A 19226-nucleotide genomic window follows, 5' to 3' on the forward strand; every position below is an offset into this window, starting at 1 on the left:
TGCGTAGAGAAAACGAAAGAGGCGTCGGCCGATGTAAACGAGATTATTACACTCGCGATCCGAGGGATATCAATTGGATCAGAATTAAAAATCGGCATTAAAAATCAACGAGATTTATAAGATTTCGAGGCTGTTATGCGAGGCTATTTATAGCTGCAAATTATTTAGGATCCTTGATCGGGGACATAATTAATTATAAACTCGCATTCGTGCATCATTGCTCCGCTCGCTGTTTGAATCAATGTTTCATTGTTCGAAATTATGTTTGAAATAATGCAATAAGTACAAGCGCAAATTGACGAGTAATCGGATATTCGTGGAAACTATAATTATTCACTAAATGTTACACTAAATTAAACAACGATGAACGTGAGTTTAAACTTTGACTCAGTCATCTGTTTATTCTCGGTAAATTCGCTGATAAATTCGCTCTTTAGAAACATCCTTAAAACCTCCTGCGTAATAAATAATCTGACTCACCGACTGGAAATATATCGCTCTGACGCACGTCTCGATGTCCTTCGTCCTTGACCCGGTATCCTGGCTGCTTCGTCTTGGCGCTGACACTGACACTCACGTAAAGAGTATTCGAAGGTACACGTGTTGAACAACGCGACGCGGGCACGACGCGGTCCAAGGAATCCGATAAAGTGTCTCAAGAGCCGACGAAATATTCTTATCACGCCCGAAAGGAATGAGAAAGAACATACCGATGCACACAGTCCGCGGTAAACGCGTCGGTCGTCGGTCGTCGAGATGTAATCAACACTCGCGAAGTAAAGCACGCGACACACAAAGGTGCACAGGTCGACTGCTTTAATCACCCGGACTATTTGACCGTTTGACATCGTCACTCTCGGTATTTAATGACGAGCGGCAACGGTGGGGGCAACTGACGGGAGGGGGTAACCTGCTCCTCTTGCCGATCTAAGTTTAAGCTACTCTCTGCACCGTCGTGCACCTTCTTCCTGCAAACAAACGTTACAATTACCGTTACACTTTGTATCGCTTGCGCGAACGCCTCCTCCTCATTTCTTCAATCATGTTTCATTCTCAATCAATCATTTCTTTCAAAAAGACAAACGTTTGCGTAGTGGAAGAGCCCTTCGCTATGGCGAAGACTAAAAACCGCAGACAGACAGGCGAAATGATCATATGACGCATTATGGTGACATCGCGCGTTCGACGAGTTCTTACCGCGAGCCCGAATCAATCGTAACGATGTATCGGCGGAAAAGCCTCGCGTTCTCTCGAGGCGGTCGCCAAGCGCGAGCCGATCCTGAGCTCAGCTCCACGTGGGCGGCCTGTCTCGGTGCGTGAAACGCGCGTCGGACACGAAGACAGTGGAGCCACAGTGGAGTCAATTGGCGCCTTGAAGTGGTCAGCCGTCGCGCGCAGAGTGACTCGTCAGGTACGCGCCACAAGGTTCCTCTTGTCTCCGCGATCGTCTACGACGGCGACGGCACTTCTGAGAACGCCGGTACGATCGGCGATCCCAGACAGCCCCGTTATTGTTTCCGCTGCGTTAAAAATACCGCTCGAGCTTGGGCGCGCCATTATCTCCGCGACCGATGCGCGCATCTCCCGCCTGGCAGCGCGCGCGCGCAGCCCTGACGAGCTCAGCCCGTGTCTTCGTCACGGAACATAAGTGCCGCGCAGAAATCTCGAGATCGCGCCGACCGATCGAGAGACGGGCGGTCTCTCGTCGTCGTCTGGGAGAAAACGAGCGACACGATGCGCGCTCGGGAGTTTAAGCGCGACTCGACTCCCGGAGCGAAGTAATACTTTCCCCGAGTTCTCTCTCTCTCTCTCTCTCTCTCTCTCTCTCTCTCTCTCTCGCGGTATTTCGATATTCTCGCACTGCATCTCGACGCTTCTTGAATAATGGATCATCGGCGTTCGCCCCGGCAGCCCCGGCGTATCGCACGCGTGTGTCTTCGCGAGCGAGCGCGGAGAATGCGCTCTCGGTCTCGCTTCTCTCGCCGTTTCAATCGCGCGAGATTGTCTCCGTGAGGACATTGTTCGCGCCGTGCGCGCGCTCGTCAACTCGGACAACTCGGCCGAGATAATGACGCCGAGGCTGACCCGTGTAGATTCCTCTCCGCCGCGACAAAACCGGGACGCGCTCTCGCTCGCGCGGAGAGCGAGTGTAAGAATCGTAAGAAAGAACGACTAATCTCTGCGGCGAGACGCTGCCTCGTCGTCGGAGAAAACGGACCATGTCCTGAATTCTTCGTCGCCACGAGGCGAGCGCGCGAAGTCGCGCGAATAAAGGACGACGGCGGGCGCGGGCGGGTCGAAGGGACCGCGCGCGATCGGAGGACATCGCCTCTCCGTGACCTTTTGTTCCATATACAGGAGTCAGCGGGAGAATTGACCCAGTGCGCCGCGTCATCCGCCGAAGAGCGGAGGTCGTGTCTTTGGTTTTTCTTCCGGGCCGATGAAAGGAGCTTCGCGAGCGAGCGAGCGAGCGAGCGAGCGTGTGTTACGTAACACGTAGGTTTGTCCCGGCGACGACGCTCCGTGCAGCCTTTCGGGCAAACCGAATCCTCAGCTGCGCGAGGGAGGAGCTCGAGTGTTTTCAGATACTCGCTCTCTCTCGTCGACTTCTCGATTTAAAGCCCGCAGTCTAGTCACGTGTATTGCCGCTGGATGAGTCCTAACCGCCTAACTCTCTCCGGCCCGAGATATCATGTGTGATATGCGCATTATATATGGGAGCATTATATCCCGTGTGAGATCGTGTAAATCTCGGAATCCTGCACGTAAATGTTCGAGACCGCGTTTAACACGTTCATCACCGTCGCTTTTCCCCCCGCTCGATCCCCGGAGGATCGCTCGGTGCTTGATGTTCAAGCGACGCGAGAATAAACGCGACTGGTCGCACGTTCAATCCGCTCGACGCCGAATCCAGCCGGCTCGCCCGCGCAAATTAACGAGACGCCTGCGAGACATCGCAGGATCGCGGTCGCGGTCAGCGTGCGCGAAAAGTGCAAATTTCGGGCGCGTTTACGCGGCTGCTGTAAACGCTCGCTCAGAGTGCTTTGAGCAAAGGCCGGCCCCGCGCGCTCGAAAACGAGCCGCGTAAATTCGCCCTCAGCGACGGACGGGAAAACAATCGGGAGAGAGCCGCGGAAAACTTGGCTCATCTTAACTGCCAAGAGCCGGCGCGCGCTTTTACCGCCATCAAGCCTGTTCTTCCGCGGCCTCCCGACCACCTCCTCCCGGCCTCCTCTCCACCTCCGCGGAGAGGCAGAGCACGGGCGCCGGCACGGGAGCTGGGGTGCTCCGAGGCGCCGAGGGCGCTTTGTTCGCCGCCGCCGCCGCCGCCGCCGCCGCCGTCTCCGTTGCTCCTTTTTTCCCCGTGGCCGTCCACGACATTTCGACAATGGAAACTGCGAGAGCGCGAGGTCGCTCCGCTCTCTCACTCGACCTCGTTCAGAGAGGACGAGGCTCTCGAAATCTGCTCCCGCCAACCCAGCAGCCCGCCGGCATCACCGTCGGCCTCGCCGCTCCGCTCCTCCTCGCGTCCTTCCGCCTCCCGTCTCCTCCCCCGGTCGCTTCGCCAACGAGCTCTGTGTTCCCCGCGCCGTCGATCGACCAGAGCTGGCCGCACGCGACGGACATTTTACATCCTCTCCTCTCACCGCTCGCGCTCACTTCCATTTTCCTCTCGCCGCGGCGAGAGTCGCGGAGAACTCTCCCGCAAAGAACAGCCGAGTTATTTTCGCGACGACGCGGCGTTTCGTCGCTTTCATCGTCGCTTTCTCTCGTCGCGGTTCTCACGGCCGACGGATCTCCTCCGGCTTTTACGGCAATTGCGGATACGCTCGAGAATCGTCGCTTCGATGAGGAGCAGATTCGACCGATCGCTAGAAAAGTGGCTCGAAACAGTCTTCGAATTTGAGACCTCTTTTGGAGCCTCCAGAAATATACGCGATTTATTTTCGCTTCTTATTTTAGGACGCCTTTTATTTCATCGAAGCTTGCGTATGGTGCGCACATACATACTCTCTCTCTCTCTCTCTCTCTCTCTCTGAAAAGTTATTGCGAGGTTGAATCGATTAAACCGAAACGATAACAGCACGGAAAGAAGAATAAATTCATATCCGCGCGTGATAGCTATCGGGTCGTATTGAACTTTTTTGAATATCTTCAGCAATATATATTGCGAATCGCGTGGGTATAAATATTTTTTTTGGAATCAATGACAGTGTACACAGGGGCATCTATATGGAAATTTGCACTATAAATTACGAGAGTTTCTATAGCCGGGAATATAAAGCTGCGCGCAACTTCATCGTTCGCGCAGCCCCGCATTGAGATATTCCGCGATAATTATTCGCATATAATTAATATACACGTGGACGCGTGTCAAGTTGGGACATCAAGCTGAGAGGCCTCCGCGCCGGCGGCTGTATATAATTCAAAAAGTGGAGAAACGAACGCGCTTGGTAGCGGCTTCGCGATAAAAAAAAAGAAAAAAAAAAAAGAAGAAAAAAGAAAAGAAAGGAAAGCGCCGCCGAAGCGCTTGAAATTTGCGTACTATTTACTCCCCCGGAGCAAAAACTGCCCTTATCCATTTATAAAGATTTTTAAAAATACACGCGCGCGCAAAACCACGAACGACGATGAAAGCAACGGCCTCGCCGGGACATTAGATCTAAAATAGTAACGGGATTATCAGAGTGGCGGATCCTTTTCCCCTTTTTTCGCGCTATCTTGCTCATTTTGCCGTCGTGTTATATTTTCCTCGCGGTATTATTAGCGGCGGAGCTTTCGGGTCGTCATAATCTAGCTATCGCGCGACGCCTAATGAATAAACATTCGCATATCGTATCTAAAATAACCGCCGCGACGTAATCGCGGTATTTTGCGTGTGTTTCTCCACGCGTTTATCGCGCGCGCGCGCGCGCTCTCCGCGTGAAACTCCGTCGGGGCAGTCCGCGTGTCGCGCCGAAAGCGTCCGTATTTACATGCAAAAAACACACGCCGAAAGATCCCAACACCCGCGCGCGCGCGCCCTCGCAATAAAACAGCGATATAAATTACATATCCTATCTCACGTTTCAAACGCCGCATCGCCCACCGCCATTTTCGCTCAAGTTCCCCCGTCCACGCCAGAAAGCGCGCGCGATATTATTTCCCCGCTCTCCTTTTTTCCCCCCTTTTCCCGCCCTTCCCGCCGTTTGCTGTTGTTTTGCCGTGTTTGCCTTTTCCTTTCTCCCTTTTTCAACAGATCCACATGCACCGCGCGCGCAGCGTCGGTAAATTTGCCGAGTGGAAATAATTACAGGCGGTTTTTACGTCTGCACAAAAGAACTATCAGCGCGCGTGGGACGCACACCTCGAAGATAGACAAACACCTGGCGTCGCCGCCGCGAGTTGGCTATTTTCCTCAAGGAACATTTCCATCGGCCAGAGCCGGGCTCTGCGAGATGTCCGAGCGACCGTATTAAAATCCGCTATCCCCCGTTATACAGCGCAGTCGCCTCATTAATGGAATTATCCAAGGTGTCCCGATGGTCCGCGATATCCTATGTAATTCCATTAACCATTCCATCCCACCGGCTGGGGAGGCAGACAGGCAGGCAGGCAGGCAGGCTCGGCCGGGCAGGCAGCGGCCGACGGATCGATGCCAGCGATCACGGAGGCTTTCCCGATGCGCGATAAATAATCGCGACGTGTGTCGTCGCACTCGTCGGCCGTCATGTATGGAGTACGTTTCGGCCTGACACGGTCGCGTCATGTCGTGTGACGCGCATCACGCGCTCGTCACGTTGTTGTGGACCCTTCCTCTCTCCCTCTCCCTCGCCCCTCTTCACTCTTATTTTCTCTCCTTCGCCTCTCTGCCACCCCCCCCCCTCTCTCTCTCTCTCTCTCTCTCTCCTGTTTTCTCTTCCTCCGCAATAGCGCGCACCGAGCGACAAGCGGACGGACGGACGGATGGACAGACGGCCCGCCATTGTTCCATGCCCTCGTATGTACGTCGTGTCAAACCTTGTCAGCTTAATTATAGGCGGGCATCGTACGGCGGGACGCTTGTCGCGTTATGCCGCGCGACACGCCGCGCGCGAACGGTCGTTCGCGCTAGCGTACGCACGCACGCACGCACGCATGCGGCGGCGGAATTACCGGACGTGCAGTCTGCAATTGACACGGCTTTTACCGCGGGCACAAAGTCGCTCGGGCCGGCGCGGCTCGATGGATGGATGGCGCGCACTCGGGATCGACCTTACCGTCTGGCCGATACGTGACGGGTATAGCCGAGCGAAAACGAGGCTGCGTTTTGGGGGCCGACGGAAGTTGAAAGAGCGCCGAGTCCCTTCGCGAGAGATGTGTCTGTCAATTGCTGTTCCGGATGCACTTCGGATTCGGACGAGTATGCGGATGTGCCGGCGACTGATCAAGGAGAGCTTGTGATTCGGCGGAGAGGGAAAGTATGTCCGGGAAACGCTCGTTAACGAGAGAGGGTCAACTTCTTCGTAGGGCTGTGGCGGCTCTCCGCTCGGCTTCGGCCCGGCTTTGCACGGCGGCTTCTTGCGGAATCTTGCGCGATTTGCAACGAATCCCGTTGCAAATTCGGACACGCGTAGAGCGAAAGTGAGCGGGAAGAGGATTGGATGCAACCGCCGCCGCGCCGGGAAGATTTCCTGGCAGCCAGATACCATCGTGCAAGAAGCCATCTCCGGTTTTACTCCGTAAGCCGGAGAAACGGACGAGAGGTGGAACAGGAGAGAAGGAGATTATCGAGTTCAGTAGCTCGAGAGCCGCGCCGATTCCATGTCCCGGATCTCGAGTTTTCTCGAGGTTGCGCGCTAATTGGCGGATTCGGGCCGAAGTGGTGGCGGCGGCCTTTATTGATACCAGCGTCGGGTGTGAGAGAACAATCTTGGGAGAGGGGTTGCGCGGAGACCACAGCGAAGAACCAACGTCCGTTTCTAAGCCTGAGCTTGATCGGGATGAAGAACGACACTCGGAAAACGAGCGTAAATCCCCGCGAGGAGGAGCGCGATCGCGATCGCGATCGACGCAATAATCAAATTGTATTGCCTCACAGGAGGTCGTTTTTTGTACGGCAATTGGACAGTCCCCTCCTCCCCCCCCCCTCCTCTCCGCCATGATATTTTCCCGTCGCGTTTTCGCAGCACGTGAAACCGTCATTCTAGGAAAAATTTATTTTCGCACGCTCTCGCGTATTTAACTCCACAGCCGCGAGCCCTAAATGGTTCGAGCCGTCGCGCATCGAGCCGAAGATCGATGACAAACACAAATCTCCGTTTCGCCTACATCCTTATCGACGCATGTTATCGCGTATATTTTTTTTCTTTGAATCTTTAACGCGAAATCCGGTATATCGCTGGAGAGGTTTCAACACGCGAGAGAGAGTTAATCGTACTTTATGAACACTGCGCATCCAAACAACAACTGTCACGCACATTCAGCGGGTCCACCATACGCGCAACTCGATGGCGCTCCGTCGCTATTTATTCATGCGCTGCAAATAAAACACGATAGCGATTGACCGACGCGCGCGTCAAATTTTGCGCGATAGAGATGAAAAGTGACGACAGCTAATTTCATGACTGTGTGATTAATCCGCCGTCAAAATCCACTCGGCTGACGAGCGGCTGTAGTTATATCGACGAGAGAGATTCGTCGGAATAAAAAACTTTCGTAAAGAAAAAAGAAAAAAAAAAAAGAAAAAAAGGACTCCGCGTGTCTCCCCCCCCCTCCTCGTGTTTCGTCGCATTTAACCAACATCAGTCGTCCCTTCGACGCTTCCTTCCGCCACTTACCTCCCCCGCCGCCGTCAATTCCGCGCTTCGCTTGGCCGACGAGATCGTCGGCTTCAGGATCTCGTCGAGAAGACCGACTTGTGTGTCTGTAACCTCGAGAATTCATTTTGCACTGTTAATAACGCTCAAGGTGAGACAAAGATCGCCTGCCGATCTCGTCTGCCAACTGAATCCCGGAATTGACGAATCGATGAAATCGGACGACGGGCGCGCAGTTTCCCAGTTTCACTCGCGTATCCAATGCAAAGCCGCCGTTGGATGTTATCGGAGCTTACCGGAGCTTGACGGAACGGAATGCGCTTAATATCGCGAAGGATTTCACGCGACGGGCATGGTCGGTCTTGACACGGTGACGGATTAAAATATTAAAGTGCTGCGAGACAACGCAAGGAAACGGCGTCTCAGCGCTGGTAAGTGTCGTTCTGCCACGACAGAGAAGAATCCGCCGCGCCGGCGGCAAAAATAGCTGGCGGCCGAGGGGCAGAGTCCGGTAAGAAAGCGGGTGAAGTCGCGATGGAAACTGGAGCGAAGAATCGCCGGGGAAGAAAAGAGGAAGGAACGCGATCGCGCGTAATAACGAGCGCGATGGGAACGACGACCAGACACACACACGCGAGGAAGCTATCGGACGGAGATGGATGGCGGATTAGGTTAGATTTGTTGCGCATCTTAGGACCCTTCTCGTGCCACTTCTCGAGACATTTGCGTGAGAGGAGCGGTGGAGAATAAATAATCCGACATGACGATAAGCTCGTTGCGCGAACGCGAGCGCGCGAAAAAAAAGAAAAGAATTATAAAAGCCTTAACATCGAGTAGTAGTAATTTCGCAGAAGAGGAAAGCTCGTCGGAGTGCCGTCTTTGAAGACACCCGCAAAAAGAGATGCCGAGGAGGTGGTCGGACCGCCGTTACGCACACGGACATGTCTAGATCGCGCAGAATCCGACTTTGGCTAGAAAATTCCGACGTGACGCGAGATGAAAATCCAACGATTGAAAATGTGAGTCTGAAGAAGCCAAATGCGCTGAGAACATTGACTTACGAACCCGATAGGACGCTCCGTTAAACAATGTCGCGATGTATCTCTCGAGAAGGTATCGCTGCTGGAGATGGAAGTGGCGAGAGAGAGAGAGAGAGAGAGAGAGAGAGAGAGAGAGAGACCCGACCGGTCTGTGCGCGGGAAACATTTAAATTGCACGGAAAGAGACGGCTACCATGTTATATACGCGACACGCTCTGATGTGGCCGCGACAGCTGGACGGCTCCCGTCTTCTGGTTTCTGTATGCCACATCCTCGTTCTTCGACTGCACATGGTGTCCCGAGAAAAATGTATAACGAGAAATTTCGCCCTTCGCGACGGCGCCCGCTCCATACATCGGTGGAGACTCGCATAAATTAAGCGAATAAATGGAGGGAGATCCGCCAAACGAAAAATTGAGGTTCCAAAATTCCGGCGCGACTTGAAAGTTTGTCTCGAGATCTGGCGATCTAGAAACTCGGTAAACGGCATGCACTGACGTGAAAATCTTGAAGTTTGAAGAATTTGAAAATCTCGAGGACGCGAAAGTATGCATTTAATTAATGCTGAATTTGGATTCGGAATTGAAGGCACATTTTCTGCGGATTTCTTGCTGGATCTGCGAAAAGCGTGGCTCCGGTCTGTAAGCCAAACTCGGCATTTCCTCGCACCGCAAAAGCCTCAGATTTAATTAATCTTCAAGTATGCCACAAATATCGGTCTCTTTCGTTTCCCGTTTCTCGTGATCTAATCTTCCATTTTCGATGCAGCATTCCGTTTGTCCTCTTTCGAAGCAAACAGAACCGAGAATCATTCAACAACGTATCGTGGACATTATATAGATATATAATTTTTAGCACACCCCGTAGAGAGGCTGTCTTGCTCCTTCGTCGTGCCGCGTGTTCCGCGAGCGAGCTAAACACAATCGTTTGTATCGGTGAACTCGTAACTGTCTGCGTCCGTCGTGGTGATTTACGTACTGCCACGGTAGATAGGTAGGAGAGAGAGAGAGAGAGAAACGCGCACACATGCAGAAAGAGAGAGAACTGGGGGCAAGCACGTGGCTGCCTCCGGCTTAACAGCGACTTAATCTTATTTCCCGCCTGTCCATCGCCGAGAGTGGGCGATGCAACGACGTAGCTTCGCGATTACGCGGTGACGCGTGGTCGAGCACGGCGTCGACCAAGCTCCCTATAAATCAGCATCGCTCGGGACGTCATCGCGTGCGGCAGTCGCTATGATTCAAAAAACTTGCGTGTAGGAAGAGAGAGAGAGAGAGAGAGAGAGAGAGGGAAAGAGAGAAAGCAGAAAAATAGTAAATTGAATATTATGAGAAAAAAGCAGCTCGACACAGCAAATAATTCAGAAAGTCTTTCCGCGAATGTCAATCCCGCGGATGTCGGAGGAGAAGATACTTTCGAAAATTTTCACGAGTTTTGTAATTTATGTTTTCTCACTTGATCCTATTTGTGTCGGAAGAACCAGAGGCAGCAGGGGGAGTTGCGCAATTTATAAGTTTCCGTTTCGTCTTATTTGCACGCAGAACGGATGGTAATGTAAATTTTGGTTTTCCTGCCTTCGCTCTTTCATCTTGCAGCGAAAGAAGGATAGGCGCGGAAGCGGAGTTGTGTAACTTTTGGTTTCCTCCGGCATACTTTGATACCGGCTCCGCCGGTTCCTACGATTTTTATTATCGCGAGAATGTTTCTCGAGATGGTTGTGCGGCTACGGGCGGTTTCAAGCGCCCGCGTGCGAGACTATATCCACGCGCTACATCGTTGAATGAATAAATAAAAAAACCCCCCGGTTGTTTAGTCGGCGGTCTCTTTGAGGAACCTCGGTTGTTCGCCTTGTAATCTAATCGGCTTGATTACCACGGCGATTCGACAGTCCTCGTCGTCTCCGGAGATTCCATGTTTACATCTAATTTTCTGCCAACGCGCTAATATACATACATCGAGCTCGGAAGTTTCAATAACGGCGCAACGCGTTGCGACGCGTTGACACCCATTCGCGCGCCGCGAGGGGCGAAAGTAGCGCGGCGGACTCGCGAGTTCCGCATGCAAAATCCTTCATATTTTACGCGCGGAGCGCTTATTCCAAAGGCACGAAAAAGCATCTCCTCGTATTATGTTAATATTTCTTTGAGCCGCTCAAATAGCTCAAGGATCGAGCGCGCGCATTCGAGCCGAGAAATATGGGGCGAGGGAATATCCTCTGCTGAACGCATCAAGTCGCTCGGCTACGAGGATTAAACGAGTTCTCATCGAGTTGCGAAATTACCCATGTATCGCCCGGCGCTTACGCCCGCGGTTCGTAAATCTACTTTGAGCCCGGCGAGATGCGTACCGCGGTAATTTCGTTCCGGGAACGACGTCGTCGTCGTCGTCGTCGTCGTCGTCGTCGATGTCGTCCTCGTTCTCTCGCTCCCCTTCGTCGTTCCGAAGAAAGACGTCTCGGTTCCGGTGTCGTCACGGTTCCGAGCCGGCGGCAAACCTCGTTGCTTAACTGAGACGTCTCGATTCGCCCGGCGGAACCGTGAAAATCGCCGCGCGTGCGTGCGTGCGTGCGCGCGTGCATTCGCGAAACGGCAAAAGGAAGAGTTCCGACGAGCACGACCAGAGAGAGAGAGAGAGAGAGAACGACCGCGCGCGCTGCCTCGTAGAGTCGGATGAATTACGCGTCTCGCAATTGATTTTGCGTGGGCCGGTCTCGTCGTCGTCGGGTCTCCCGGCGACGCTCCCAAATCCACGCGACAAAATCGCCTTTCGGAATATTGATATCCTTCGGGATCAAGAGCCGTTCATCGCGCGTTACCGCGCGAGAGGGATGTATATTTATTATTCCTCGCTTCTCCTCGCTACACAACATCGATCGATCCGTGATACCGAGTAACGTGTGTTCTGAAAACGAGCACGAGCGCTCGACTTATCGCACGCGCCACGATTTTTCCTCCCCCGCAAGAAACGCGCGAGCCGTTCGCTCGTGTTGTTACTCATTATGTCACTCGGTTCAAGTACATCTCGGCGCTGCTTTTTCTCGCGTCGGGATTCCACGCGCGTGCACGCGCCGCGGCAGCATCGACCTCCGCCCCGCGCGCCTCGCCGCGCCGGCGCGATTAATAATCGCGCGGCGCGCTAATAATAGACCGCGCGAAAATGTCGGCCGCATTACACGCTTGCCGAACGCGAGTCGACGCCCCGCCGCCGCCGCCGCGGCGCGTCGAGGCACGCCGTCGTCGTCGTCGTCCCGGGCCGTCCACGCTGGACGGACGGTACGTTGATTTATGGAACACGCGCACCCCGCGACTCACCCGGCGATCTAATCGCGAGGATTTTCGGCGGGCCCGCGAGAGCGAGAGCGAGGCCCTCCTCGAGAGAGCCCCGAGGAAGGCGGCGGAGAGACTGCCCGGTGCGACTGCCGAGACGGAATCATTAATCCTTCTAATTGCCACTTGGAAGTCACCGCGAGGCAAGCGCGTTTTTCTTCGGGCCTCCGTCTCTCCCCGCCCCCCCCCGCCCCGCCCCGCCTAGCCCTTGCAGGGCCCCCTTCAGACTCTTGGCCCTAAAATGTGAACTCGTGCTTTCCTCGGCCGTATCTACCCGCTGCTTATTCTTCTTCTTCCTCTTCTTCTTCTTCTTCTTCTTCTTCTTCGTCTTCTTCTTCGAGCGTTTCTTCCTCTCGTCCGAGCCACGAGGAGCGGACGAATCGACGACGACGACTGTCAGGTACCGAAGATAAACCACGTCTTCTTCAGCGTCGCGCGGGCTGGGGGAAACGGCGGGCGGGCGGGAGGGAGGGAGGTAGGGAGGGAGGGAGGGAGGGAGAGAGAGAGGCAGGCAGGGTGTTCCGGAAAAAGACAGAAGGGACACGAGCGTCTGGTCGCGACTCTCGGTAACACACTCGGTCGACAGATGTAGGATTGTTTATTTGATTAGCGGCGCCATTAATCAGAGGGCCCGACCCACCCCGAAGAGAAGCGCTCCTCAGGGCTCCGGCCGATCGCCGGCAGTCCTCGGGCTGAAGACGAGCGCATTGGTGTGAATTATAGAGTGCGTGTCGTTCGTTGCGATCATGCGATCGATCGCGGCGGCATTACGCGAGGATCTACGCGGGATGACGAATGTTGGACGAGCACGTTGCTCTGTTTGCGCAGTAACGGGAAACCACGTGCGTCACCACGTCGTTCGTTCTGCGCGTCGATCTGCGCTCGTAAGACCGACGCAGAGGAGACATGACACGAATAGACCGACAAGCCTGAAGAAAAGCCGACGGAGGATCCGCACGCACACACACACACACAGAGATTTATGAATCTCGGGGAATCGGAGAATTTTATCGAAATCATAAATCCGGCCTTCCCGAGACCCGAAAGATTAACATTCTCCTGGTCGATGTCCCAAAAACTCATCTGAAGATTATAGAATCGATAAATTTCAAGGTTCGACAATCCCACACAGTCCGCGAACCGAAGAACACAAAGAGCAGCGGCAGCTCGAAAAATTCTGAAGCCCGAGCAGATAATCGATGGCGCGCGCGGAACGAAAGGTTTACATTCTACGGCTACGACGAGTTAAACACGGCGATGCGCGATGTCCGCGTCGTTCGCACTTTGTCGCGTCTCTCGTCTCTCTTCTCGTCGTTCTCTTCCTACCGTTCTAACACGTTGCAGACCGGAGACGTGGATCGACATGTGCCGTGAGAACCGGCAAAGTTGATGCGTGCTTTTTAAAGAATAAAATATCTTATGCAACAACAAGTTATTCGGAAGTGAGACAATAAATATAGCGATTAATAAATATACTTTAATTATTTTCACTAAGCCATTGTATCCTTTATGAAAAATTTCAAATAATATTTACGCCTGTCGATGTTTACCGTCTATATATAAATGTATATATATATATATATATATCTTTTGTTAGATAATAACAAAATTCTACCAAACAGCATTTTATCTGCAAATAACTTTTCGATATCTTCGCGCAAGAGAAAATGCTTTGGCGTCGGCATCACAGGTATCTATATTCCTGACAAAAATTTCCACCGCGAGCAGCATTATATACTTCGCAAGCATATTAACATATCACCGCGCACCGCGCACTCAGCCGCATGACAGTTACGTGCGGCCGAGGACGCGCCGAATACGGCAAGTGCAAGGGCGCGCGCTTCTCGGGCGGAAACGCAATCGACTCGTTCGTCAAAGTAATTCCCGCTGATCCGCGAAACGGATCGTCACTTGGCTGCCGGCGCGCGCGCGACACATCGCGCACGACTGAGCTGCGTTTCCTGCCGACAAGACTGGGCCCGGTGCAGCGCGCGCGCGGCTCTCTGCGGTGTGCGGACTCGGTGATTTATCTATTTGCCCTCCGTGAAAACGGGCAGAAACGTCAAGCGAGCACCACGCGCGTCCGCCTGGCAAACGACAGCGCGCGCATTCGCGCGACCTGATTCTCGGGGACGGCTCGGCCGCCCCCCGGCCGCGACACCTGACCGCAACAAATTCAAATCCAGTGAATCCCCAAATGGGCTTGCGGCCTCGCGATATCTGCGCACGACGCCGCCGCGCCGCCGATCGTTACTCCTCCGCGAACATCGCGCGCTGTCGCGACGCGCGATTTTTCGCGGTCGCGAGCGCACAGATCGGCAGCGGCAACGGTCACCACACCTCCTCTCCCTCCCACGGACCGATCGCAATTTTCAATCAAAGAGGACGCTCGCCAAAGGCCACTTCTGCCAGATGAAAGCATCGACACGCCTCTCGCTTTTGATATTGAGTAACGATACGGGTAAGACCCTCCGGTAACCGGTGCCTTCGCCTTCTCTCTCTCTCTCTCTCTCTCTCTCTCTCTCTTGGCTCTCGGCGGCGCTACGTGTCGATGACGCGGCGGACGATATCGAGCGAAACATAACGACGCGATACTCTGTTAACTCGTGAGTGCTGCGTCACGTGACGGTCGCGTTATGCGTGAACACGCGATTGACGCGTGTACACAACGTGCGAAATTTCCTTCCTCTCGAGAGCACGGTGTGTCTTACATCGCGCGTCCGCGTCTCGAGAGAAAAACACTCGCGCTGCGCTTCGGAAGGGAAGAAACGACAAACTTGGCGTTCGCGCGCGTGCGAGAGAGAGAGAGAGAGAGAGAGAGAGAGAGAGAGAGGACAAATATTCCCGCGAGCCACAGATTACACAGTCCGATCGACGGATCTCGCAGCGCTGGAGCTCTCCCGTTGTGAGAGTCCGTAAACTCCCATAAACAAGTCGACCGCAGACGCAGACATCCGATGCGTCGGCCGCGTTGTAACGAGTGCCGCGAAATGGAAAATATATATTTCTGCGATACACGTGGCACCGCAATAGCGCCGGTATTACCGCCGAGCCGCCGTGTCAATAACCGCGACAGAGCGTGTCCGCGAAATCCGATTCGGCAGCGCCGGAACGGCCGCTGCCGCAAGGTGGACAGCGGCGATCCTTTCCCTCCCCCGCCCCCGCCTCGCCCCAACTGCCGAATATTACGGCGGTTTACGCGCGCCGATGATCCCGCGATGCAGATGAAGGCCGACGTCGATGGTCGGCCTGGCTGATTGCCTTTCCGCCGGTCATACGCGAGAATTTAACGGGACTGCCGACGACCGCGGCCCGGCGCGGATTAACGCGCGCGCGTGCTTTCGTCAAATACGATAACGGACATGTCCGTTGTCGCTCTCGACGCTAAAGGCCCCGCGCTTGTCAAGCGCGGTCTCTCAATCTCTCTCTCTCTCTCTCTCTCTCTAATAGCCGCGGCGGCGCGCGGTCTCTCTCGACGAAATCGAAAGATTCCGCCGAGAGCGGCGTTTCTTCAGCGTCGAGTTGGCGCGATTTCAGGAACATCGCGGCGCTTGGAAAAATGTTCCGCCGCACTGTGACGAGAGTAATCCCGCTCGCACGCGGATTACTCGCGCTTAATTTCCCGCGAATCTTAGGCCCTCTTAGGTCGATCTTCCGAAAGTACACTCAGGCACGCCGGAAAGGTGCGCGAAAAGATCGCCCGCGGTGAGTCGCGCGCGAGCGGAGCATCGCCGGGCGTGATGCAGGCCGTAATTAGGGACTTTCCCCCCGTTCGAGTTAAAGTCAAGCGACGTCTCAGCCGGGTAAAGCCACGCTTCTCAGCCCGAAGCGGGCTCGCAATCGCAAAGGACGTTACGGTATCGAGTGACAAATTATCGCGGGGAAATCGCGCGACTGCCGGGCGCGAGGGCCGGAGGGGAGGGACTCGGGCGGCTATTTGTGCTTTTAAGCGTCGCCCTCGGAATTTCGAGGACCGGGCGTGTAGTCGAGTACAGATCGTTCCCGCGGTTACAAGCACGTTCCGGGCTCGGAGACGACGCTGCTCGCCGCGGCACGGCGGACAGGTATTTCGGGCCGCTGCATAATTGAACGAGACGTTCGTCGGGGCGCTCCACATCTGCTCGACGCATCGCGCTCTCTCTCTCTCTCTCTCTCTCTCGACCGCATCGCTCGGGAGAGATCCGCTCACCGCGCTAACTGCGGAAAGGATCTCTCTCCCGAGCCGTTTTCGCGGCCGACCTTTCTCCAGAGCGGAGCACTCCCATGATTCGCGAGAGCGCGTTCTTCTCGACTCTCGACGAGCAACGATTATCCGCGCGCCGGAATGTCTGCGCGCGAATCGCTCGGCGGCGATCGTCGCTGCGGCGCGATAACGTCGCGATAACTCGCGCGTGCGAGCCGTATCCGCAACGTCCAATTGCGGCGGCACATAAAAAACAAAATTATTGTTTCAACAGAGCGCCCTCTGCCCCCCCCCCCCTCCGCGACTTTCGTGCTTTTATATTATAAACGCTCGGCGAGCTCGAGAATGGAAGGGCTCTCGCGGGCTCCAGGAGAAGGGCTCGAAAACCGCGTCCATTTTCCGTCGCCCGCTCGAGCCCTCCGCGAGCACTATAGGGCGATTGAAGCGGGACTCGAGAGGAATCCCAGGACGTGCAGAAGGCGCCGCGTAACATGGTAGGGTGGAAGCGGCGGGCAAAAGAGACAAAGAACCAGACGGACCAGACACAAAGAACCGTTGCGCGCGTCGGTGGTTAACGAGTCGTCCAGTGCCTTTCCTTAGCTTTTGAGTACGCGCGAAAGCTCGGGCTCTCGGGCTCCGGCTTGGCCGCACGTCTCCCTCGAGACCGGGCAAGGTCCTCTCCCCCAGGCAGAGCGAGTCGGCAGGAGAGAGGATGCGCGCGCGCGAGGATAGAGCGCGCGCGCGCGCGCGCGGAAAGGAAGAACGGGCCGGTTCAGAGTCTGGGGCTTATATATCTGCCGGAACTAATTGTCCCATAATTCACTCTGTCCGGCGGGCAACGTTGCTCTCGTCCGCTTATCCGCGACCGCTTCTTTCCTCGTCGGCAGCGCCGTTCTCGGCCGACGCCGACGCCGACGCGCCGACGCGCCGTTCCGCGGCCAAGCCCTCGCAAAAGAACGAGCTTGGAGGAAATAATGCCGATCGACGATATCTCCCGATACTCGATCGCGAAGCTATCCGTCGGTGAAGTTTCAATATTGCAATTGAAAGGTCTCTCTCTCTCTCTCTCTCTCTCTCTCTCTCTCTCTCTCTCTTCGAGTCGTCGGGGTGATGAAAGCATTTATACGCGCGGTAATAAAAGATATATACTTTTTCATCGGGAGAATCTTTCGTTCGAATGTGTCATTTTGTTCGCGCACGCTATACTCGTGTCGTGAAGAAACCGACTCTGTGGAAAGTCGAATTGATGGCAGAACCGACGAATGCGACTTTCGCGCGATGCCGAAGCTGTCTGTCGTTATCGCGCGCTGATACGCGGCGCTGCGTTGCGTTGCCCCTCTCGCGTTTCCGCTATACTTTACAGTCGATAGTTTTCCGCGTATTATCCAGCCGGAAGCTCTCACACGGGCTTTGGAATTTGCTAAGCTATTCTGACAAGTGTCAGTAGTTGCGGTAGTTAAAGTAGTTGCCGTAGACCCACCGAGAGCGCCCACCACCGCGCGCGACTGTCGCGCTAGATTCCCAAGCTCCGACTCCGCAACTGCAACTTGTTTGTCGACGTGCGCTAAGTAAATAAGGACTCCGAATATATCGCGCAGCAATAATTAAGCCCTTCCAGCGACATTATGCCCGAATTCGCGATGTAAACGCACGCAATCCCGGCGCGGTCGTCACTCGCAGCAGGCGGGCAGACGGCGGAACCGAGGCAATGAAAGTTGTCACCGTCATGTGTATCGCGAGTAATGAAGTCCGCGGCGCGTACTTACCGGGCTGGTAACGATTAACCAGAGCAGCCCGGTGGTGACGCCTTCATTCGTCAAGCCCCGGCGAATACTTCTTGCCGTCGCGTCGCGTCGCGGCGACGCGATCGGCCGGAGTTCCCGCGACTTTTTGCGCGCCGCGCCACGCCACGCCACGCCACGGTATTGCCAAGTGTTTCGGTTTTGCGGAGTTCGCTCGGACCGCTCGGAACGCTAATGCACTTTGCGTCCAGCCGCACGCGGCCCTTGTCAATCCCGAACGACACTCTCCGTCCTCCGTCCGGCTGTCGGACTTTTTTTCCTCGACACGCCGCTCGGCCGCTCCCTCCCGCCGCCGCGCGGAGGATCGATACGCTCGTCGTTTCCCGAGTGATTCGCCTGCTGCGCGTGTCCGATTGCTTATCGAAAGCTTATCATTCTAACGTCAATTTCTCACGTGCTCCTTCCATCTATTTAACAGCTGATCCGTTTTACTTTCTCGCCTGTGCGCGCGAGAATTTACTATACAATGATAAGTAATGATAAGTTTTATAAGGCTAAAGTGGACGGGATAATAACGATGACATTTGCAGCGCCAAACGTCGCTCAGAATCTCACATAGACAAATAGAGAAGCACGATATGATGAAAAAACCACCCGACATTAGGAAAAAAAATTTAGTATCTCTGACAAAACTGTTTGGTTGAGGCATGTTTTTTTTAATAGCAACCAAACATCTTGTTTTATATAACAAAATATTTAGCTGTCTCAACTAAATATATTTTTCTGCTTTGTTCTCCGGACCAAATGATTTTGTTCTTAGACTTCGTATATATAAAAGCATTAAGCATTTTAGTTATTTTATCCGTAAAAATTACATAATAACGAAATATTATTTTACGTAAACTAAAATAACGCCCAATGGATACTATTTTGTCTTTCTGTGCACGAAAATTTAAATTTTATATATTAAGGAAAGATTATAGTACTTTTAACAAAATTCATATAGTACAAGCTTTTCGGTTGCTGCAACAAAAGTATTACGTTATACGAACGAACCGTAATCAAACAAGATATTCGTTTACAGGAATTAAACAGTTTGGTTTTGTTGTCACAACAAAATTTTAGTTCGCGCAACAATAATACATTTTTCCTAGTGC

General features: G+C 54.0%; 2 protein-coding genes across 4 annotated transcripts in view; one reads left to right on the forward strand and one right to left on the reverse strand.

The window, feature by feature from the left end:
- Positions 1-19226, forward strand: part of pxb (putative Hedgehog signaling attenuator pxb) — a 454145-nt gene that overhangs the window by 287595 nt on the left and 147324 nt on the right. The window lies entirely within an intron of this gene.
- The window catches only part of LOC109504349 (uncharacterized), a 121167-nt gene that overhangs the window by 51161 nt on the left and 50780 nt on the right, over positions 1-19226 (reverse strand). For 2 of the 3 annotated variants that reach the window (XR_002163001.2, XM_025302254.1), the window contains one exon: positions 481-968. Coding sequence is in view for 2 of the 3 variants with exons in the window: in XM_025302254.1 (XP_025158039.1) it covers positions 481-848 (368 nt within the window). In the remaining variant the exon portion in view is untranslated. Of the gene's footprint in view, positions 1-480; positions 1265-19226 lie in introns of those variants that run through there. The other variant, XM_025302255.1, reaches the window with a different exon arrangement.

Source organism: Harpegnathos saltator, unplaced genomic scaffold (assembly GCF_003227715.2).
Source record: "Harpegnathos saltator strain DR-91 unplaced genomic scaffold, Hsal_v8.6 scaffold480, whole genome shotgun sequence".
Taxonomy (NCBI): Eukaryota; Metazoa; Arthropoda; class Insecta; order Hymenoptera; family Formicidae; genus Harpegnathos; species Harpegnathos saltator.